The 26,077-nt window shown below is 21.0% G+C and overlaps 1 protein-coding gene and 1 further gene across 2 annotated transcripts; both read right to left on the bottom strand.

The window, feature by feature from the left end:
* Positions 1 to 6,463: 6,463 nt before the first annotated feature.
* Bm5143 (transporter, putative) lies at positions 6,464 to 12,758 on the bottom strand (the record flags this gene model as incomplete). The annotated part of the gene is made up of 11 exons (XM_043079613.1): positions 6,464 to 6,670; positions 7,318 to 7,410; positions 7,604 to 7,680; positions 7,935 to 8,061; positions 8,189 to 8,296; positions 8,770 to 8,945; positions 9,515 to 9,617; positions 9,822 to 9,965; positions 10,068 to 10,190; positions 10,502 to 10,615; positions 12,525 to 12,758. 11 exons carry the CDS (start codon positions 12,756 to 12,758, stop codon positions 6,464 to 6,466), a joined length of 1,506 nt encoding a protein of 501 aa, XP_042935547.1.
* Positions 12,759 to 16,361: 3,603 nt separating this feature from the next.
* Bm16777 lies at positions 16,362 to 16,453 on the bottom strand. The gene has a single exon (XR_006228093.1). The product of XR_006228093.1 is annotated as a pre-microRNA Bm16777 (primary transcript).
* Between the last annotated feature and the right edge of the window lie 9,624 nt (positions 16,454 to 26,077).

Below are 26,077 nucleotides of genomic sequence, written 5' to 3'. Positions count from 1 at the left end.
CTTTTTCTTCTTGAAAATTTTTAAAGAATTTATAATGTTAAAAGAAAAAAAGAAAAAAAAAAGGAAATGGAAAAATTCTATAAATGTAAATGATATATACTTTTTATAAATAAAATTGGTATGATTTAAAATTGATTCATATTATTGTCAGCGTATAATCGATGTATGTCAAATAACATAAAAAATCTTTCCAAAATTGTATTATTGACATTAAGTTAAGAAATAAGTAAACAAAATAAACAATCTGATGAAGAGATAAACATCATATTTTTAAATTTTGAATAATACATTGTATTTTGATCGAATATATTTTAAATTGGAAATAAGAGAAATAACAAAGCGTTGAATTATTATAATTTTTCAAAATGTTTTAATTAAATCACAAAAAAAAAAAAAAAAAAAAAAAAAAAGATAGCAAAATAGCTCCAAAGAGTTGATTGATTAGTTCAAATAATTGATAACTCTAACTAGGTGATAACAAAAAACGAAAAATTACCTACTGATTTCAATAAATATAATTAGGTGTAAACTTGTATAGTTTTAATTTATATTATTATTTATCATCCATTCGTTGTTTATGTAAACAAAAGGAATGAAAGATTTTTAAACTTTTAAAAGTTTAAGTAATAAAAATGAAATTAATATTTGTTCCATTCATAAACCAATCAAATGTATGCCAGGAATGTGCTTAATATGGAACAATTGTTGTGATAGAATTTCTGATAAGAAACCAATCATATCATTGGTTCAATTTTAAGAAGAGGAAAAAGGAGTGTGACAGTACGGATTGGTGACAGATAGATACATCCATCCTTATGCTGTTTGATTTGAAATGACGATAAAAGTTTGAATATGTCCCCTTGGTGTGTGCCATCGATAGAACCGTTCATATCAGCCATGTAGAACGATTAAATTTTGAAAATGGTTACCAAAATTGATAATACATTTGATAATTAGTCAATCAATCAATCAATATATATATATATTTATGAAAATTTTTAAAAAATTTAATAATTTAATAAAAAAAAAAAAAAAAAAAAACATTTTAGTTATGATATTGTGTAGAAATATAAGAAATAATATTACATATATTTGATTTAAAATAACATTGAAATATTAAAATAATTATATTTTGATCTACTGCAATCATCTAGAAATGATTATTGTTGTGAGGAAAAAAGGCAAAAATTCAAATAAATTTAAATTTGTCGCATCAGTGATTAGCGATGATACAGCTCAATGAATACGAATGTAATTTAGTAAATAGATGAGGCGAAATGTTGACTGATATATGTAAAATAAATATGATATTTCAATATAACAATTGAAAATCAAATTTTAAATAATTTCATTTTGTTATGATATTAAAATGCAAAAAAAAAAAAAAAGGAATTTGTAAGATATATTAGAGATTTTTATTCAAATAATACGATTTTATTTTAAAAAAAATAAAATAAATAAACAAATTTTTATTACATTTTTGATATGAAAAAAAAAAAAATAAATGATAAAACTAAGAAGAAAAATGAAACTAAAATTAAAAAAAAAAAAAAATGAGAAATAGGAAAAGGAAAAAAATTTGTAAGATACATTAGTTTTATAAAAATAATACAATTCTATTTTAAAAAAATAAATAAAAAATAATTTTTTATTATAATTTTCTTGCTATTTTATTACATTTTTCTAGGAAAAAAAAAATGAAAATAAAAATGAAAAGTAGGAAATATTTATGAATTGAAAAAAAAAAGACAATAAAAGTTTGAATTTAAATTTAAATGATAATGAAACTATGTAATCTCGAAAGGAATGCTAAAATATTTTTGTTTTTTACTGTTTTTTTTTTTTAATAAATATGTTAATAATAATAATAAATTGTTGCTCTTTCTCTTACTACAATAACAATAAATATATGTATTAACTATTTCTTAAAACAATAAGAAAAAAAAATTTTTAATTCATTTTTGAAATATTATTTCAGTCAAAATATTTTGTGACAAAAGAAGAGAGAGAGAGAGAGAAAGGGAGAGGGAGAGAAAAAAATTCCATTGAAATGACCGTTTTTTGGTGTGAAATGGAAAAAAAAAAAAATTTAGAAATAAAAGTAAAACATTGAATAGTTAACAAGAAAACAAAAATAATTCTATTTGAATTTATTTTTTGAAATATATCAAAATTTTAATAATACGCAAGAATTAGCTAACATATCTAATCACTATTGATAGAACAAAACAAAGAGCAACATTTATCACTTATCACTAATATATTATAATTTATTGGATTATAATTATTTGATAAAACTAATTTAATTTAAGCTATAATTAATCATTCAATAGAAATATAATTATAATAATTATTACTATTATTCATGATAAATATAATTTGTACAAGAGAAATATATGTCCTATGACAATAACAAATTTCTAATCATTTTGGAAATTCCAACGTCAACTAAGATAACGATCACAGCGGGTGCATTTGCATTGACATTAAGGGTATGTAAAAATTATTTTCAAAGAATTTTTAATTTCATATAATTGAGATAAAGAAAGAAAGAATAAAGATTGATTAAATTAATTTGAAAATTTTGATCAGTTTGATTAGAAAATTGAAAGTTGATCTAATCAGATATTCCTAATTTAAAAAAAAAAAAAAAAAAAAATATATTTAAGAAAAACAAAAAAAAAAAAAAGGCAAATAAAGTGTGACAAATTTTCAAATAGTACAGAAAAAATAAAAAAATTAAAAAAATAAATGGAACATTTGTAGGACAAAAAAAAAAAATGTTATAATTTTAGTGCAAAAATTGAATAAATCTTTTTTTTTTTTGTGTGTGTGTTAGTGAAATATTTGTATGAAAAATAAATTTTTGTGTATATATTTAATTAATCAAAAATCAAATTAAAAGATTAAAATACGACGATAATTTTGATTAAATTTCAAGAATTTATTAAGAAAAAAAAACATACAATTGAATGAAATATTAAATTAAAATTTAATTTTTGAAAAAACTTAATTTTTTTTTTAAAAAAAAATAATAAAGCAAATGAAATAATAAACTAATCTTATAAACATTTGGAAATCTGTTAAGAAATATTAAGAAAGCTCATCATTTCAATTCTTCACTGAATTAAATGAAATTAAAATTGTAAGTATATAGAGTTGTTGACATAGTTCGCAATAGAGACCAATGCCAGGGCGGAAAGTGGAAAAAGGTGCCGGTGGATTGTCATCGGGGAAAGTGGGTGTCACATCTTCAAATTGTCAAATGATAAATTCCCATCTCACTTTGATTATATCTTAATAATGCGTATTATAATATATAAATTTATGCATAGAATATCAAAGAAATAATCCAAATATGGTAAAGAATTCTGACTTATGATAATGATAATGATAATAATAATATTGGAAATGATATACCGATGAAATAATTTAACGATTATTGCCTCCTTCACTTCATTAGTTTTTAGAATATTTTAAGTATTTGTTTTAATGAAACAAAAAAAAAAAATAAAACCATTCGAATTATTCATTTTCAATTATCATTTATAATGTTAAAATACATTTTTTTCTTTATTTAAAATTTTTAGTATAAAAAATGATATTTTGTTTTTTTTTTTTTTTTTTTTGATGATTGAATTTTTATTATTCAATATCTAAAGTAATGTAATTTAACACTTTTCAAATGCACTTTAATTGTTACTTAATCATTTATGATTATTTGTAAACAAACGAAAGTAAAAAATGTAAAAGTATTTTTTGAAAGAAAAGAAAAATGATTGAAATAATTTGTAATTTAAAATGAGAATTTAAATAAATTCGAGTAGATAAAAAAAAAGAAATTTATTTTCTCTTTTTCTTATCTATCACTACAGATAACATAAACCAAAAACAAAGGGAAAACAAAACAAAAAAAAAAAAAACGAAAATTAATTGTTGAGCAGAAAAATAGTAAAATGACAATTGTCAACAGTTTTGCCATTTTGCTGACCATGAAAAGTGAAATTATCAGAGGTTAAATGTGAAAAAAAAAAGGAAAGGAAAGGGAAGGGAAGGGAAAGGAAAGAAAATAAAATGTCACACTGTTCGGGTAATTAACTACTAATCAGATGAGAAAATAATTTCAGATGAAGAAGATACGATTGTTTAATTTTTCATTTCAATAAAGAAAAAAAAAAATTTAATTTCAAAAAAAAAAAAAACTTTTGTCAGAAAGTATTATTATTTGAAGTGGACAAATTGAGTGTAAGTCAAATTAAACTAATAATTAACACTGTTGAAAAGAAAAAAAAAACAATTTAAATTATAAATTTCATTGAAATTTTTTTATGTCATTTTTTTCAAACTATAGTAGTCAGCTTGATATAAAAAAACTTTGTCATTTAAAATTTTCTGGAAATTTTAAAATAAATTTTGAATATGGCTAAAATGAACCAAACGATGAGAAAAAGTTGGATTTCACTGGAACTTATGATATCTTATATTTGTTAATTTTATTTTGAAAAATACAAATAAAAATAAAATTTGAAATTCAATTTGCAACAGTTTGCTTATTTGAGACTTTAATTTTACTTTCATTTTTTAAAATTGACTTTTGTTAATTTTAAATATTAGCAATTTTAGAATGTTTTATTCTTTCAGTTAATTCATGAGTGAAATGCATTTTCTATGAATAATTTATTCCACAGTTTTTAAAGCTTGTTTTCAAATATCCTATAATATACGTTTGAATGCGTAGAATCTGACTTACGTAATAGAATGCCATATTTCACGCAAAATATAGCTTAAACGATTTGCTTGAAAAAAACTTCAGCATAAAATTTAAAATTCAAAATACATTGTCTTCAGCAGAGCACTCTTCAAATAGTTTTAATCAGATTGTCAGATAGTTTTTTTTTTTTTAATTTTATTTTTATGATATGCATTTTAAGAGGACAGAAATTAGTGAGAATCTATAATGAAGTATAAGCAGAAGAGAAATCTCTGTATTATTTAGATTAGAATTGCTGCACCAATAATCCGGAAACTAATCCGGAAATGATTGAAGTATAGGCATGTAAGCATAATAATAATATGAATAATGGCTAAATTTTAGCAGAGGAAATGAGCAAGCGGAAATTACAGTTCTAATCTTCCTCTTTCTTCAAACAATTATTCATCGTAATAATAAAAGCGGAAATGGGAGGCGCAAAACGAAGGGATAAAAACAAAAACAAAAAAAAAATTGAAATCAATTAGAATAGGATCAAAGATTATTGATAAGATCTAACCTGAAATGAGTTATGAAAATGAGTTGAATCATTGAAATGGAATTTACAGATATGTGTAATTCCATATTTTGAGATATATTCTAAATTTAGGAATTTAAAATTGATGGTATATTTAGATAACATTGTTAAGGAGATGAGTTAAAGATGGATCACATTCCCGGTATGCCTCATTGATATCGAGGTGACCTCATTTACATCCCCCGATAATCCTTTGCAAATTAGATATTAAATTAACATTTAAATATTTTATTTTAGATGGTGCAAACAGATGATAGATTTAAGTGATGAAAATATGCGGTAAATATTTTAAATTATTAAAATGTGTACAAAAAAAAAAAAAAAAAAGGATAAGTAGACGAAGAAAATTATTAACAATTTATTGTAGAAATGTCATTAATTTATTGTTTCCATAAACAAAAAAATGAAATGCTTAGGTGGTTTTAATTGATTAAAATTTAATTTAAGTTTCAGTAAATAAATTAGAGAAAGTTTTATGAATAATATAACATTTAAAAAAGAAATAAATTAAAAAATTTGTAGGTTCTTCTTTTGCAAATAATCATAAAATCACAAAATTAGAAATTTTTGCTATCTTTCTCAAGCGTACACGTAAAAAAAGTATCCTCTCGCGTAGATGACGTAAAAATATTGATGTTATTATTAATTTATGGGTAAATATCGATTTACTCTACAAATCCTAACATTTTAAATTATTGACAAAAAAAAAAAAAAAATCCAACTGAAATTGAAATATATTTGTTATGCAAATAAAGCAATGAAAATTGACGTAACTTACGCCAATCTTTCTTGGCTCGTTTTTTTTTTTCACGGCATTTTAATAATTTATAAAATCTTGCTTAAGAATGTATTTCAATCTATGAAATTATTTTGTTTTAGCTTTGATTAGTTCAAATTAGATTAATTGTTATTTCCAATGATTGTTGTTTATTTATTTAATTTAATTCACATTCAGTTTTAATTATTATCAATATTTTATAATTATTGAAAAGTGATTGTAAGCTAACAACACATTAGCATTAAATTTATTTTTATTTTTCTCTTTTTTTTTTCGCAAATAAATAGAAAATTATAAAATATTTCACTTTTATTTCATACTACAATTCGATGAGATTTCAACTTAAATTAATACTTTTTCTATGATTGAATAATATATTTAAATTTATAAAATCATTTTAAATCTTTTGTGGTTCTCCTTTCCACCACCAAAATGAGTCACCGCTTCGCATGCAAGCTTTCACGCGTTCGTCATCTGTCCACCATGCTGCATCTGAAGCTGCTACAAAACAAAAGTAAACATTTGTGATTAGCGAAAAGAATGCATGCAGCAAAAATATGAATCGCCAATCATAAATTGTTCCTTCACCAATTAATGCATTCACCTGTAAAATAAATAAATAAACAAATAAGTAAACAAATAAATAAATAGGTTATAATAAAAAATTTAAACTAAAACGCATTAAATTGAACATTATCAGTAAATAAATAAATTGGTTATAATACAAATTTGACCTAAAATACATTAAATTGAACATTATAAATAAATAAACAAGTAAATAAATGAATAAATAAGTTATAATAAAAAATTTAAACTAAAATAAATTGATTATGATATAAATTTAAATTAAATACATTAAATTGAACATTATCAACAAATAAATAAATTGGTTATAATAAAAAATCTAAATTAAAACGCATTAAATTGAGCATTATAAATAAATAAATTGGCTATAATAAAAATTTTAAATTGAACATTATCAAATTATTAGGAATGTAATAAAAGTTTAATAAAAATTAATAAGATGTAAAAATTTCTTTTTTTAACTAAGCTAAAATAAAATAATGTAATTATTAAATTACTATGTTTAAAGTTATTTTAATTAATTACTATGTTACTTTAAGAGAACTTATTTAATATATTATTTTTGCATTTAAATTTATTAAAATATAAAATTACTATGTGTATAATATAGTAATTTTAATATATAATTTGAACATTAATTAATTTTATTTGTTTAAATAAACAAACCAGAATTGGTGATAGTAACATAGCAATGCACCAAAGAATTTGAATATGTCCAAGCACAAAAGCACTATATTGTCGCGACACTAATGTAGCGCACTTCAAAACAAAAACAAAATTAGTAGTAGTTTTTTTTTTTTTTCATGAAATTTAATTAATTAAAATTGACTAATTATTAATAGATAATTAATTAAATAATTTCAATCAATAAAATAGCACATCAAGAAAAAATACTATCTTTAATTAATCATTAATGAATTCTAATTTTTCAATAATGAAATTTTATTTAAACCTTATTAAAACCAGCTCCATTGAAACCATACATCGATGTTGCTAATGTTAGCAAAATTACACCCGTTAATGGGTAGCCTAAATTCTAATTTTAGTATTTTTAATAATAGTATATGAATAATTAATTCTTTGAAAATAATTTTCTAAAAAAAATTTCAATAAAAGTATATTAATTAACTTTGCAAAATTGATAAATTTCCTAATTCAAATGATACAATTCATTTTTTAAATCATTCAATTTATCAATTAACTACTAACATAATTGTTTTTTTTTTTGAAATGATTTTAAATAGAATATAAGAAATTCTTTTTCAAATTTAAAATTAATTAACCTTGAGGTAAAAAGGCCAAAATAATGAGAAAAAATGCTGAAATACCAAGTGCTATGCTATTATATAAGCGTAATTTTGCAGTTTCTGATAAAATATGTAATTTATCACTGCTATAACCAGCAAAAATCTAAAACAATGATTGCTTAAGAAAATGGAAATTATATTTTAAATTTAAAAAAAAAAAATGCAATTTTTCTGTTCAGCTAGAGAGAAGTTTAAAATTTTAAAATTAAAATTTCTAATATATAGATAACCTTAAAAAGAAATTGAACAAGCACTGGAAGAGCAGCGGAGAAACCGGTATGTTCCACCGAATATCCCAGAATTTCTCTGATATACTGTGGACTAAATGTATGTATTAGCTGAAAATAAAAAGTAATTGTTGTTTTAAAGTAATAAAATTACTCATATTTGTGATATTATTTAATTATCGATTAAATGATAATTAAATAATAAGAAATTATTAATTAAATAATAATTATACATTAATTTATAAATTGATCAATGATAGATCAATATTTGATGCATTTTATCCTAAAATTTATCCAATAGTTATCTTTACATTATCACTTATCAAGCATTAAATTGACATACTATTAAAATATATTTAATGAAATGATATACCACTAAAAAAATGCATATTTAATTAATTAATTAAAAAAAAAATTAATTAAAATTTAACCATTTAAATTAAAAAATTTTTTCTTTTCCTCTATATTTTAACAAATGCAGCGGAAACAAATTTCGTTTTCATTGTTTAATTTGATTATTTCCAGTGCAATAATTAATTCATTTATTAAATTTAATTTAATTTAAAATATTCTACACAAAAAACCTGTAATGTCATCAGATCACCAATTGCTGCTGCCCAAATACCCCAAATTGCTGGTGTAGATAAAATTGCTAAATATGGTATTTTCTGGTGCTTTTTTGCTGCTGATAACATGGTTGCAGTTGATCGTCCACGGTTTATTTCTTCTAATTCAATTTCATTTACTAATGGATGTTCAGCTGAAAATTTTTCGTTTTTTTTTTTTTTTTGAAATGAAATGAAATGAAACTTTTCAATAAAATTTTATTTTTTAACAATTGCTAAAAAAAACATAAAATAAATCGTAAATTGTTCAATAATCGATTTGGCAATCGATTTCTAAAGTATTACTTTTGAGAGAAATATGAGAGAAATATCTATCAAAAATTAGCGCCAAAAGAAAAAGGATAATTAATCATTTAGGATTATGTTTGGCAAAAAGTAAATAAATAAATAAATAAAATAAAAAAAAATAGTAAATAATATATAAAAAAAATATAAAAATAAATAAATAAATAGACAATTTCAGTAGGTTAATTATATCGCCAAATAGTCCGAATGACTGACTGGCTAATTTATTTATTTATTTTATAAAATAAACAAATATTTTTTGTGTTATGAAAGTTTTTTTTTTTTTTTTTTAAATTGTAAGGAGATTTTCAATGTAATAATAACCTATCAAAATTGTCTATTTATTTATTTATTTTTATATTTTTTTTATATATTATTTACTATTTTTTTCTAAGTGAGAAAGTTACAAAATAAAAACCTGGTTGATTTCTGTACAACAATACCCAAACTGCAAATGCAATAAATGATATTCCAGCATGTAAATAATAAACAGCTGGCCAACCGAAACTTGACGTACACAACTTGAAATAACTTTAATAATAATAATAATAATAACAATAATTAAGAAAGTTAGGTAATTAAATATCATTTCCTCTTCAAATTATTAATACAATAATAATTGCAATTTAATTGCAATTAATCTATAATTTAAAAAAATAGCAATAATAATAGTAATAATTGATAATTAATTAATTTTATAAATTTTCATTAAATTTTTCCCATACCTTACCAGATGTAGCCATTGTAAAGACAGCAGCTAATTGACTAAATGATGACAAAGTTGAAATAAATAATCCATTTTGTTTAAGTGATGCCCAACTTGATGTCACAGCACCGGTGGTTGGCATACATATCGTAAAGCTTATACCCTACAAAAATAAACAAAGTGTAAATAAATTTAACTATTTTTCTAATATAATTTTTATTTATTGAATTTTGAAAAAAAAAAAAAAAAAAAAACTAAAACAAACTTGACAAACTCTTAGGATGACAAAATATACGATTCCATTTTGAGCTACTGCAAGTGGTACTAGCATTGTTGTTATAGCTGTTAACATGCCACTCACAAAAAATATGATTCGAAGTCCGAAATACTAAAAAAAGAAAAATTGAAAACATGAAATTAAATTTAATCGTATAATACGGCGAGGATTTTATGGCACAGCGATTATCAGAAAGGATTTTATGGCACATTTATACTTTGGATTATAATATAAAACAATTTATTGGATTATATTATAATTTGCTTCAAGCTGAATAATTTTATAATGAAAGTATTATTATTACATTAGTTTAAGTAAGAAAAAATAATTTAAAAAAGTTTCGTTCATTTTTAAAAAATTTTAATCATATTTTTTTGTAAAATAAAATTTTATAAAAAGTAAATAAAAAATGATTTACTTACCTGCAATGCTTGTGTAACAAATATTACAGTTAAGAGTGCACCAACTGCAGTAGAACTAAATATAATAGTTCTATCATCTTTAGAGTATCCTTCATGACTTGCATTTCGTGCAGACTGCAAAATGCTAGCAATCAATTAAGCAATTCATTTATTAAATAAAAATTTTAAGTTATTCGATTAAGATAATTTTATACAGACTGAAATAGTAAACAAATATAAATATCATGATTTTTTCCACGAATTGTTGACTTTTTCACGGTTTAAAAATTTGCATTTTTAATTTTAAAATTTGTAAATAACTTAAAATCTTTATTAGTTCAAAAATTAGATAAAGATGAAATTATTGGCTAATCGAGTAATGAATAATTGAAATAACCATTATATTGATTCAATAGAGAAAAATAATTTTTGCTATAATAATGCTATCAGTTCTTTTTCGTTTTTATTTCAAATATTTAATGTCAAAAAATTAAGCTTTAAAAACTAATTAAAAAATTCTTATTAATATTTATTGTTTATTTACATTTTCATGTTGTATATATAAATGTAATAATAAATTCCACAGATTCATAAGAATATGCAAATATATCGCATCAAATTTTTTTTTTACAAATACAAAAATTAGCAAAATAAAATTTAGCACTTAATAAAATTAAATTTCAAGTTTGTTTGATCTGAAAAATAAATAAAGGTAAAGGTAAAATTAAGAGAAATAATTGCAATTCTCAATTTCAATAATGGAGGATTTTCAAGGGGTCATCAATACCTCTCGATAATTTGACTCATCCAGTGTCACTCGAGTGCAACGTTGGTCATCTAAAGGTCATCATAGACTTTTTAGTGCTCAAATTTAACTGAACTTCTCATTATGTAACCTAAAATTACTAATAAATATTTACATGGCTACAAGTAAGTTAAAAGGCTAATATAATTTGAAGAAATGAAATAACTTTATAAGAACAAAAATAATTGAATGTAACTTAAACACCTGTTAAAGTAGATAAATTCAGATTAATTTTTGAATTTTTGAAATATAATTGATGGATGAGAATGTAAAATTTTATTCAGATGAACAAAGCTTACAATGTAATAATTGTATGATAAATTATTATTTCAAATTTCAGATTTTAATTCTTTAATAGAAAATAAATTCTAAAAAAAAAAAAAAAAAAAAAAAATCAATGTTATCAGAAATAAAACAGTGCCCATTATAGACAAAATCGAAAAATTAATTAGAAATTGAATTAAATGAAAAAAAAAAAGATAAGAAAACATTAATCTTTTGAAATTAGTTTTTTTTTTTTTTAATTAAAAAAAAATGTATATGATATGAATTTCATATAATTCTTTATTTAGTAATATTTTACATAAATAAATGACAGTAATAATTTTTTTATTAGAAATTTTTTTCAATAATCTTTACTAATAACTTTTATGGAATTAAAATATTAATTTTTTTTTTTGATAAATTCAAATTGAAAAAGGAAAAACTTTTATCAATTTGCAATTAATTTATTTGATTGCAATTAATTTTTAATTAATTTATTTTTGATTTTGGTTTTTAATTTAATTTTTAATTTTTGAATAACCAAAATCAAAAATTAAATTAATTTTTGAAAATTGATTTTTTGATGCACTTATATGTAAATGTGTAACAATTTTGCATTATTATTATTAATTTCTTTTCATTTCTTAATAATTTTAAAATATGTTTATTTATTTATTTATTTATTTATTTATTCTTTTTTGTTAGTTTGATCTTTGCTTGAATTACACATGAAAATGAATTAAACCAAATAAATTTTAATTAAATTATCCATTTATAACTCAAAACAAATGCAATACTCAAATAATACCTATTCACAATGAATTAAATTAATCTCTTTTTTTTCAAAAAAAAAAAAAAAAAAAAGAAAAAATAAGCATTAAAATGAAAATTTTTTAAATAACTTTCCTTTAAAACTTTAAAAAAAAATAAATAAATAAATAAAAATTTATTTTAAAATAAAAATTAAATACTAGCCTGATTAGCATGTGATAATTCTTTACCATATTGTGGTGATATACAAAGAACAGTAAAATTAAATGTGACAATATTTGACATAATCGATGCAAGACATAACAGCGTTGACACTAATATAATATAACGTATTCCACGTATCCGTGAAGAATTATTTGACGTTGTACCACTTAAATCGTTTGCATTTTGATTAATTGCTCCCAACATTATCACATTTTGCTCATCTGATTTTGCCATAATTTGCAAATTACTGCAAAAATATTTTAAAATATGCTTAATTTATATTTTATTTAAAATGCTGCAAAAAATCGATTCACGTAACTTTGAAAATTTTATGACGTAAACGAAAACGTACGTTGAAAATATACTCGTCAATAATGGATAAAATTGAAAAAAAAAAAAAAAAAAAAAAACGAAAAAAGAAAAAATTGTAAAAACTAACAGCTGTTCTACTTTTTTTACTTCTTTCTTCCTGAACATATTAAACTATTAGGATGGTTTCAATGCTTTTTAAAATAAGCCATCAATTGATAATAAATCTTTAAATTTTAAATTTAATTTAATTTTTTTTTTTGTTTTTTGCTACTTTTACTACTTCCCTACGTACACGTTAACGTGCGTTACGTGAAGTTTTAGTCTGATAATCTAATTTTGAATTGATCAACAACACTGGAACATTAGATAGCTAATTATTACATAATTATTTGAGATTTGAGATCAGAATACGCTAAAATTTAAAGTAATTTTCAGATTTGCTAATTATTTGAAAAAGAAATAAAAATGAAAAATAGACATTAAAAATGACAACAAATAATATATCATCGAAAAATTACATCTAAAATACTAAAATTAAGTGTAAAGAAAAATTTTTTCCATCTTTTTTTTTTTTTTTTTTTTTCAAAATTAAAGTGGAAAAAAAAAAACCGCTTCTAATTGATTGATATAAATGATTGCAAATAAACAAAACAAAGTGAAATCAGGTTCAAATTGAAAAATAAATTTTAGATGTTAATAATTAATTTTGAAAAAAAAAAAACAAAAACAAAAAAAAAAAAAGAAATAGTTTTTAAAAAATAGAAAATGAAAATAATTTTATGTTTTCTTTTTCTTTTTTTTTTTTTTTTAATGCATCAAAATTTTTTTCAAAAAATAATCAACAGAAAGCAATTTTAAATCAAATAGAACAATAAAATGTTAATGATAAGCAGAAAGAGTTATATGATATTGAGTGATAATGATAAAAGATAAGAAAAGAACGAATAGCTTTATCTTAGCTTAACTTATCTTAGCTTAGCAAAGCACTTAAAATGTTCTTAACAATTAACAAGTGATAATTATTGATTACTAATGATTTTTGATCATTTGCACTCTATTTTTTTTTTTTTTGTTTTAATAAAAGAAACTAATTAATTCTTTTAAATTAAAATTTAATTTTGATATATAATCATTAAATGCAAGAATGATTAAACTGAATGAGAATGAAAGGAAGAAATGAATTATTAGTATAAAATTTATAATATAATAAATCATTTTGTTAAAAATAAGCGAAAAAAAAAAAGAAATTTTTGATAAATATTATAAAATACAAAAAAAAAAAAAAAAAAAAAAAAAGTAATACAACGAAAAAAATTTTTTTTAATTCTTTTTTTTTTTTTTTTTTGTTCAATGAAATATTTTTAGAAAAAATAGTTTAAAAGAGAAAATGAAAAAAAGATGAAAGATTGATTTAGTTATTTACAATGATGAAAAACTAATTACTTTGCTAGAAATAATTGATTACCAATGATCTAAAATTTAACAAAAAGTGATGTCAACTTAAATTATATAACAAAAATTACTGCAAATTGAAATTATTTTTATTTAGTTATTTTTATTAGAGTTTTAGTAATTTTTGATAATTTAAAAATTTTACTAATTATTACTAAATTAATTTTTTGTTGATAATTTAAATAAAATTTAAAAATTTTTACCAATTAAAAAATAGCCATCTAATTGAGTCATATATTGAGAATTTTAAGTGTAAATTCAAAAAAAAAAAAAACTTTAAAATTTGATAATTATTTTTGATTGAATTCCATTTTTGTAATATATTTAAATGAAAAAAAAATGTATAAATTAATTGCAAAAATTATCTAAATTTAAATTTTTAAGAAAGAAACTTTATTTCATTTCATTCCTTTTTTATTTTTTTTTTACTAAGTGATAAATTTTTTTTATTTTTCAGTTTTAATTTTTAAATTATTAGTTTTTATTAATAAATTTTAAATTAAGAGGAGAAAATACAAAATTATCGTTTTTTTTTTTCACTTTTTTTTCAATTTCCAAAACAACAATAGCATTTTATAATCACTGTTAATTTTAATTTTTTAGTAATAAATTTTCCTAGTAATATTTTTTAGTAATTGTTAGTGATAAAAATTAGTATATATATTTTTTTATTCCTACTTTTATTGCTTTTAAATAATTTATATTTTCTTTTTTTTTCCTTTTAAGAAGTAATTTTAACTTAGATTTAAACTTAAATTTAAAATGCATATACCACTTTAAGTATTTGAGTTTTTTTTTTTTTTTTGTTTATTGTATATTAATGATATACTTGTCAAAGTATTATTTCTTAATTATTCTGGAAAATTTTTTTTTCTGTTTGTTCTGCTTTGTTTATCAATTTAAAATTTCATTAATTAACATAAAAAAATTAATTAATTAGTACTTTAGATTAGATTTATCCTACAACAAAGCACATGGATCTTTTTAGAAAAATGTCTGTTAGATCAATAATAAGTATAATTAATTACCAATTCTTTTTTTTTTGGAGCCAAATTTTAAACTTAACTTTTAAAACCCTTTTTTTTAAAAAAAAAAAAGAAAAGAAAACATGAAAGTTCTACGATCTATGATCTATTGTAGTCTCATCAATAATTAAAAGAAATTTCATTTAAATTCTAATAATTTAATGATTTTTAATATTTTGTAATAAATTATTGAAATTACAAAAATTAGTCAAATCGAAGAAGTGACTCTTTCATATATAACTTTTCAGATAAGGCAGTCACATTTGATTTATTGCGAAAAAGTAGAAGGAAAGCTAAAAGTGATAAATTTCTAAAGTATAAATAGATGTATTCAAAAAAGAAAATGACAGATGGCTAAGAAGAATTTTGCTAGGAAATTTGAAAATGCCCAGTAAAGATTGTTTCATAGCTTTAAAATAATATAATAATAATAATAATAAAATAATTGTAATACATAATAATAAAACAAAAAATATAAAAATAAAAAAATAATATTCCTAAAAAAGAAAAAGAAAATGGTTGAGATTATTCAACGAGGTATAATTTGGTGAAGAAAAAAAAAATAAAACAAAACAAAGTTAAATTTGTTAAAAAATTTAAATTATAAATTGCTAACAGATGTTAAATGATAGTTATTTTTTTTTAAATGAAATAGAAAAGAAAGAGAAAAATAAAATAAACTCTCAACTATTTTGTTTATTTTTAAGAAAGCGAAAAAATAAATGTTAAAATAATTGTGTTAGTATTATTCCATACTTTTTGCATACTTTTTTTTTCATTAAAAAAGAAAAAAGTATTTTAAATAAAAAACATTAATCTTTTTTTTTTTTTTTTTTTTTTTTTATAAAAAATTGAAATAAGCAATCAGTTTATCTTATAATAGGAAAAAATTTTATAATAGAAAAATCTTATAATAGAAAAAAAAAAAAAAATTATTGTACAACAATTATAGTACACGTCACAACGTATGCAACAATTATAGTACACGTCACGACGTATGCAACAATTATAGTACACGTCACGACGTATGCAACAATTATAGTACACGTCACAACGTATGCAAAAATTATAGCACACGTCACGACGTATGCAAAAATTATAGTACACGTCACAACGTATGCAACAATTATAGTACACGTCACGACGTATGCAACAATTATAGTACACGTAACGGACGAAAATGAACGGAAATTCATGAAATACTCTACCCGTACTTACTGCAAATACGTCAGTGAATGAAAAGGCCAATAATTGGAGATGGGCAAATTCTAAGAACGAAAAGTCTGATTGGATGATGCTAGCTGGGCTAAATTCTTAATACGTTGCCTTTTCTTGCTTCATCAGACAACTCCTACTCCTAGGACTATGCTAGTGTTGGACTGATATCTCTCAGTTTAAGGCCAAACTGGTCCACCGACGGTAATCGATGTGTCCTAGGCTAAACGATTGTTTCAGCTAGTTTCTATACCTTCTTTTTCTTTTTTTGGCCACATCCTTTGCTGTCAACCAGTGACTTTAGAAAAAAAACCTTAGAAAGGCGATAATTGCCTGTTTTAGATGTTAGCTATATTTGAAATAGGATAGCCTCAAAATAATGGTAATTCCAGGATGACAATATTGGTGACATGATCAGTGTAGTGGACATTTAGCGAATAGTTTAAAGAGTGACAGGTGACAGGTGATAATGGCAGATAAGCTAGGATTCAGATTCGTACAGATGATAGAAGGACTTCGTACTTTTTTTTTTTTTTTTTTCTTAAGATTTCATGTAGTTTTCTGAATACTATGTTTTGCTAGCTGATTGTCAACCTCGTGCTTCATCGATGGTGACATCCAAGGAAATGATATTTCCAGAGATAAGTAAATTGTTGGATTAACTTAAATGAGATATAAGGAGGAGCAGAGTGAAACTTTTGTTATCTTCAAATTAAAATTTTCAGTTTTAAAAGCTCAACAATTAGTTTCTAACAAACAAAAATGCATCTGCAAAGAGTAATTCTCGGTTGACGTCATTTAGATTCTTGGTGACACTATCAACATTTTCTTCATCGAGATTTGTCGTAATCATTTGGCATTATAGTTTGCAAAGACGTAACTTTATTCCACGTCGTTGATTACGAGAAAAGATTAAGAGAATAAATTGTCATATTCGACTTGACCGAGCTGATCTTCTTATAAAAGCAACAATCTTGAGGAACTTCGAGAACAGTCGGGAAAGTTTTTAGTAGGTATTCTTATTGTTATCGTAAATTTACAACGTCAATAATAACTTTATAATTCTCTTATTGCTCTTATACAGTAAGTAATAAGAAAGAAATGTATAAATTAAATATTAAATTATGCCAATAGTCCATTTAAATGCTCGTTGAACTGTCGTACCTTTGCTGCACCATCGTTTGTTGCAAGTGAATTGGGTGAGTGCATGCATGCGTGCATGCGTGCGTGCGTGCTGCGATGAATTGAATCGAAGCTTAGCTTACAGTATTAGTGCTTTTAGCTTTTATATAGTGCACATTGGCTTATGACAAAGGACACAAATTCGAGTGATCTTTGCTCTTTGACAGATTGGCACTGTGTCAAACTGTGAATTTGAAAGAATTCAACGATATTTCAATGATTGATTGCAAGTGAAAAGCAGTAAATAAATGCTTTTGAGATGAATGTTGGATAAATGATTTGTTAGTTTGAAATGAAATTTTCAAAAATTATTTTACATTGTTTAAAGAATATTCAAATAAGAACAATCTTTAATCTATGAATTTCTGTCTTTTTATAGATTTAAATATAAAATTATTTCGATATATCAAAAATTTATTTCAATTTTTTGACAGAAAGACTCGAAGAGATATTTACTAAATAATAAGAAGAATTTTCAAATCCATAAATCTTTTGAATTTCACTCAAATTTTTCATTTATAAGTAATGAACAAATAATGACAATCACTTTTATGACAAAATTTTATAAAAATTTTGAATGAGTGGAAAATTCCTTATTAAATCAGTGATAATGGCTGATGAGAATGTAAAATGAATGTTTTATATAATTTTAAAATAAATTAGAAAAATAAAAAATTCATCTTAGTGCTTCTAATTAGCTCAGAAACTACATTAACTTTTAGGTAGAGGTGCTTCTGTGATAACAAAATAGTTATTTAGAACTTTCCTGACAACAATTCTCCATTAGCAAAGTGATTCTCAGATTGTAGACTTGTTTAAACTTTTGAATTCTTCTCGAGCAGTGACAGATGGCATCCCAATGACAATAAAAGGAAATCTACAAAAGAGTTTGTACATTTATTCAGAAATGAAAGACAAAAAATGATGCAAATATTCCTAAAGTGAAAGATGAAAAAATTCACTTATTTTAGTTAAATTAAAAAAAATAGATTGTTCATCCCTGAAATTTCAGATTTCTAATTAAATTAAGACTTTTATTAAATCAAAAATTAATTAGAATACTGTTTCTATCATAAAAACATAGTAATAGCATTAGCAAATTAAAAGCTATAAAAAATTCTTTAAATTAATTATTCTTTCAAATATACTTTTGATTTAAATTCCTTTTTAAAAATTCATTTTCTCTAATATAATGAGCTCATTTTAATAGAAAAAAAAAAATTTTTTTTTTTGTTTTGGCTTTTTTTTCGTTGTTAATTAAATTTAATTTTTAAAAATTTCAAACTTCCGTAGCAAATTTTTTGAAAAAAATGCACACAAAATATCTTATAAACAAATTTTTGAAGCACTTAATAAATGTTTGTTCTTTTTCTTCTTAACTTTACTTTAATTGGTCTGAAAAAAAAGAAATGAAATGAAATGAAATGAAATAATGAAGTTAATTTTAATCATAAGAATTGGAAAGTTTGATTTTATTATATTTTACATTAAATTTAAACTTAGTATATTTTTTGTAACAAATTATTTGTTACTGAAAAATTTGCAATAACAAGAAAACCTCAACAAATAAATAATCTATCCTTATTTAATTTAATTATGACGATCCGACAAAGTAATGATCAGATCTAAATTGATCCGATCACTTTATTTATCTACAAATATCTCCAATCGATCGTCATAAAATCAAACACAAAAGTTTTGTCCTTATCTTCAATTCTTTATTTTTCTGGAAAATTTCACCCAAATGATAAATGTAACAAGTTTTTATTTCTAAAAATTATGAATTAAATTAAATCAAACAACCTTAGATTGCAGTTTCAATCAATCAAAATGGATTTCTGAGCTAAATTTAATATGCCATCTGCTATTTGTTTACTTTCATTTCTTCGACTTATTTATTTTTTACACCATGAAATGAAAAAATAACAAACTTAGAAATTTAATGAAATTCACTTTGAAACAATCAAATAGTAATCTTAAAAAAGAAAATTTGTATCATTTGAAACATTAAATTTACTTAGTAACAGAATTGAAATGAGTATTTCAGTACTTTATTATGTGTTACATTAATTTCATATTTTAAAAACAACAACAATCAATTGAAATTTCAAGTGAAATTTGAATTCATTTCGAAGTAACAAATAAAAGATTCAAATTGAATTTTATTAAATATTTTATGCTCAAAATGGCCAAGTCTGATTGTTTGTGCTGATATTAAATATTAAAATATTAAAATTCAATTTAGCCATTTAATGGAAATAATTTTACAGTATGCGTTGACAATTTGATACAAATTTATTTCCATTCTTGCATTTCTATGATAAAACAAAACCTTAAAAATTTTTTTAAAACTTAAATTTTATTCAAATTCAAATTATCAGTAACATCACTGAAATGATAACCGTTATAAGCATTTCAGTGTTTTATTATAAACAAACAAATATTGTGTCACTTTGAATAAATTCTTGGATTTTGTTCTATATTTTAGATTGATCAAAAAAAAAAAACTTATATAATTAGCAATTAAAGCTAATAAAATTTAACAACAAATAGTAAATCAATCATTCATGATAATACCATAAGATTGTGTGTGAAACAAAAGACAATTAATTTTAATCATAAACAAAATCTTAAATCTTTGATCTCAAAGTAAACAAAGGTATCTTATTGTTTCATTTGTAAACAATTAACAATAAGATACTAGTAATAACGTCACAAACTTCAATAGAAAAAAAATCTGTAATTTGAAATTATAAAAAAAAAAAAAAAAAATCAATTTCTGAGCAAAATTTACATTTGTCATATTTAATCACTAACAACAGATCATATTCATAAATCATATTTTAGAATGTCTCATTTCATGTGACACTTATAGGACTTTGATGCATTTGACAATTTGGTTGACAAATGATTGGTAAAAGATTGAAAGTTTCAAGTAAAGTAATACTATAAAACAAAATTAGCCATCAAAACAAACAAAAACAAATATTGCTAAAGTTTAATTACAGTCTCTTTCATCTTTCTCTCTCTCTCTCTCTCTCTCTCTCTCTCATTCTCAAATTTGCTTTTAAAAATTTAAATTAATTAAATCTGAGTTGTAAAAATAATATTATCTGATAGTCAAATAAAAGCGAATATAATTAAATTTAAATATTTTCTGCAAAAACGAAACAATTTTATACTTATTTTTACATTGTTCCTATTCATTAAATTAATAAACTATTGTGTATATTTTTTAAAAAAATTTTTTTATCATAAAAAAAAATGCAAAAAAAAAAAAATTTTAATTTTAAATTTTGATAATAAAACATTTTACAATATTAGTGGAGAAAAAAAAAAGAGAAAAACATTTATTTTATTTACACTTAATTTTATCATTTTCGATTTGTATGTAAAAAGTTAAAAATTAAAGCAAAAGAAGTTCAATTTTAAATTTGCTAAGCAATTTTTTTTTTTTTTTTTTGACAACAACACTTAATGAATATTTTTAGTTCTAAATTTTAACATAACAAAATTTACTTTTAATGTACTGATTTTGATTTTGATTAGCTAAATTATATTTGCAAAAGCAAAATGAGCACTAATTCCTAATGCAATCAAAAACTTTTTCATTTCTTTTTTTTTTTTAAAAAAATGAAAAAAAAAAGTTTTACGGAATATTTTCTCATCCATTAATTTGATGAAAATTGAAATGTTGCAAAATGTGGAAAATTTTGCATAGGATTTCATTTAATGTCATAAAAATTTTAAAAAAAAATATTTTTTTAATTTTCTAGGAAAATTTTTAATTGTTTTTACTTTATTGAATGATATTGAATTATTTAATATTTAATAAAAATTTGCTCAAACTTTTTATCATTTTCTTTTTTTTTTTTTCTTTTTTTAAATCTTACACAAACTATAATTATTGACAAGCAAAGAATTTGAGAGGAAAGAGAAAAACTAATTAATTAAATCTAAGTCTAATTTATTAAAAGCAGCTGTGGTCTTTTCTTGCAGTAAACATAAAATTTACCGCCCGATTGGATAGTAATTAATTAATTTTAATCAGAATTTAATAATAATTACTTATTAAATTTGAATTTGAAAAAAAAAAGACTTTTTTCTATATGCTGTATGTATTAATTTTCAATGATTTCTTATTCATTGCATATTTTTCAATTGTAAAATTGTTATCATTTTAATTAATAGAAAAATTTTTCACTTTGTTAAAATTTGATTAAATATTATCAATTTTAATTTGATTTTTTTTTTTTGTGCTAGCAAAATTTATTTTTTACTTTTGTTTTTATAATATTTCTAATTTGAGAAATATTTTTTTGCTTAAAGGAAATCAATGCTTAATCAGCATAATTAATTTAAAATTTAATTCCTAAATTATAATTAATTATAGGAATGAATGATTGGTTGCATAAAGATTTCCATGTAAACGAATCAACGATTTTACTAAGTAAACAAAGTTAATAATATTTAGCAAAAAAATCTTAAATTGATTTAATTAAAAATGTATAAATAAAAAAATGATAATTTTTAAAGATATTAAAAAAAAAAAAAAAACAAAGATTTCAGTTATTATTTAAAATAATTTTTAATATTGATTTGTTTATTTCATAATATTTTTTTTTTTTTTTTAAATTTTAACTTTTGTTTTAATATTCGAATTTTATTTTACTTTATTCTCAATTCTATAAGCAAAAAAAAAATTTCGCTTTTTTATTGCTTCAAAAAAAATTTTTTTTTTTTTTTTGTTAATATAATCATAGCACATACAATTTTGACATCAAATTTTGCTACTTTACTCAGTTTAACTCTTAAATTTAGAATATTTGAATTATTTTATTCAAACACAGAAAATATAAGATCAATGTTGAATTTAAATATTTTTATTTTGATCTTCTTTTTCATCATAAATAATCATAAAAAATTTCAATTTAATAATATTTATAGCAATTTTTATTCCAAATCATTTTACAACGTTTTTGAATTTCAATCAAAATGGCAAATGGAAAATTGAACATCTGCGCTTTTCATTATATTACTAAGGAAACCATTACAAGAGCAAAAAGAAAGTACATAATAGCCTAGGATGGATTATCCATCCATCAACCCTAAGGCATTTTATACATTTCAATACTTTGTGAATCTTCAAAACCTCAATTCAAACTCACTGATTATCAAAAAGGTTTTTTTCCCTCTCTCTCTCTCTCTCTCTCGAATTCTTCATTTTTCTTGAAATTATAAAATTTAAATACAAAATTTTAAAATTTATCAATTGGAAAAATTTTAAGCGAAAAACTACTTTTTAGTAGTAAAAGAATTAACATTGACTAAAAAAAAAAAAAGAAATTAAAACTAAAATTATTTTTTTTTTACCTTTCTCCAAGAAAAAAAAAAAACAAAATTTTTTTTACCTAATTTTGTAAAAGAAAATTTCAAATCTTTTGTTTTTTTTTTTTCATATTTCAAAGTTAAAGTCGAGGGAATTTTCAAAAAAAAATTCATAGTGAAACATTTAAAATTTTCAATTGAAGTAATGAAATTAATGATTATTTTTTGAAATTTTTTGGTGAAAATTTTGACAAAGTAATTTGGTTGCTATTTTAAATTGCAACAGATATTAATTAATTATTGCCGTTTTCAATTTTTGATAATTCCCTGACATGCTCTTTCTCGAGAATTTTCATTTCACAATAAACCATTCTCGATATTTATTTTTCTATGAGAAATTTAAAATTAATGTCATTTATTGAAAAAAAAAAAAAAATTTTTTTTTTTTTGCATTCATAAATTTATTCAGTTTTATTTTGTGCAAATTTTTTTTTTTTTAAATTTATCAAGAATGAATGAAAAATAAAACGATATTAATATTAAATTTTTTTTGAAATTTCCTTGAAAAATTTTTTGCAACTTTATTTTGCAAAAATTAAAATTCTAAATTCCAAAAAAAAAAAAAAAAAAAAAAGCTGTAAATGAAATGTTTTTTCAAAATTTTGCACAATTTTTTTCAAAAGTAATGATTCTAATTTTATTTTAAAAAACGTTTGACTTATTTATTTTATGCATTAATATTAAAAGGGAAGAAAAAAAAAAGGTTATTTCATGAAATAATAACAAAAAAAAATATTTTAAACTTTAAAAAAAAATTTCCATTTAAATTAAGTAAATGTGTTATCAAAAAAAAAAAAAAATGATCAAATAAATATTCAACTGATATGTAAAAATTTATCATTTTACTGATAACAAATAAATTTTCATCATATTTTAAGTGGAAAAATTTTTTCAACAAGCAAATGGATTTATGCTAACTGAAGCGCATTTTGTCAAAAAACGGAAATTTTATGGAATCAAAAAAAAAAAAAAAAGAAACTTATCCTTTTCTCATAAATTTAACCAGTTAAAAAGAAAGAAAAAAAAAAAAAAAGGATTTATCTCAAGAAATGATGTAATTTTTCAATAACATCTTTAATTCATGCTACCAATTTTTTTTTTTTGTTAATTTTTTTAAAGTTAATTATGCGAATATTTTCATCTTTCTTTTCTTTATTCTATTCTTTCTATTCGTTTTTCTTTTTTTTTTTTTTTTCTCTGAAAAATGACAAGTTAAATCCATTGGGAGAAAATTTGTCAATTTATTATTTGTGGAATGGATAGAAGACAAAAAAAAAAAAAAAAAATTGAATCTATTGAATGAAGCAGATGAATAAGCAATATGTAAGTGTCATATTTCATGCTAAAAATGACTTACATTGTTCAATATTGATAATTTGGAGACCTGTTTCATCATTTTATATATATTTTTTACTTTTAACAAAATAAAAAATTTTTTTTTTTTTAAATTTAATATTTTATAAATTTTTTTAATCTAAAATTAAAAATTGTATATAAAAATGAACTTACATTGTTCAATATTGATAATTTGGAGACCTGTTTCATCATTTTATATATATTTTTTACTTTTAGCAAAAAAAATTTTTTTTTTTTTAAATTTAATATTTTAAAAATTTTTTTAATCTAAAATTAAAAATTGTATATAAAAATGAACTTACATTGTTCAATATTGATAATTTGGAGACCTGTTTCATCATTTTATATATATTTTTTACTTTTAACAAAATAAAAAATTTTTTTTTTAAATTTAATATTTTATAAATTTTTTAATCTAAAATTAAAAATTATATATATATATTCGATCTTATTTTTTTTTGTTAAACTTTTTTTTCTTCTCTCTCTCTCTCTCTCTCTCTTTTGTTTTTTTCTCTTCTCTTCCATTTCATTCATTTTTTTTTTTTTTTTTTTTGATTTTTCTTTTGTAAAATGTCAATTGTTGAATTATATACATATATATAATCCATAATAAATATTGAAGCATAAATATATTCTCTCTCTCTCTCTCTCCTTTTTCTCTTTTCCTTCCTTTAAAAAAATAAAAAAAGGAGGAAAGAAAGGAATTAAAAGGAGGAAGAAGTGCTATTATAATAACGAAAGTACTTACAATTTACATAACCAATCATAAGTAAACTCTACTCTACCTGATGAATATATTTTGTTTACTCTTTCATATTTGGCGCATATTTCAGTCGTTTTTATTAATTGTTTAAAAATAACTTTTTCAATAATAAATTAAAATTATTTAGTAAATGAAGTAAATTAGATGGATTATCTTAAAAGAATTAATTTATTCATTCTTTGTTTGTTTGTTTGTTTGTTTTTTATTACTATTTATTTTCAAACCTATAAATAAAGTTATTTCTTTTTTAGCATAAAACATCCTAAAAATAATTTTATATTTTTTTTTATATTTTTTATATTTTTATATTTTTTAATTTTATATTTTTACAATTTTTTCTTTCTTTTTTCAATGGAAAATAAAATTTTGATAAATTATTGATGGATTAGATATAAATGTTTTAATGAAATATCATTATTTTTTTTTTTTTTTTTCATCTCTTAGTGAAAAGTAAACGATTACAGTATTTTAGGATAATTTAGGTTTAGCTTATTTCAGCTAATATTATTTTATTTTTAATTCTGATTTATGTAATTAATCAAAAATAAGAAAATTATCAAATATTATACTCTTATAACTCTTAGCAATATTTAATTTTTTATTTCATTTTTTTTTTTTTTTTTTGTTAATTCATTTAAATGGATATATTCTTTTTTTTTTTTTTTTTTTTTTTTTTGAAGGGACAATAATTATAGAGTGTAGCCCATTTTCAATTTTAATCTCATTTTCAATTCTTTTCTTTTCTTTTCTTTTTTTTTTCACAATTTAAAATTTAATTTTTAGATATTGAAAGTGTCACATTCAAAAAATTCAAAAAAGTGACATTTATTATTGATTCTAGTTCAGTTAATAATTACAAT

Source organism: Brugia malayi (assembly GCF_000002995.4).
Source record: "Brugia malayi strain FR3 genome assembly, contig: Bm_v4_Chr3_scaffold_001, whole genome shotgun sequence".
Taxonomy (NCBI): Eukaryota; Metazoa; Nematoda; class Chromadorea; order Rhabditida; family Onchocercidae; genus Brugia; species Brugia malayi.
Note: the sequence above shows the minus strand (reverse complement) of the source record. Positions and strands in the feature narration are given on the sequence as shown.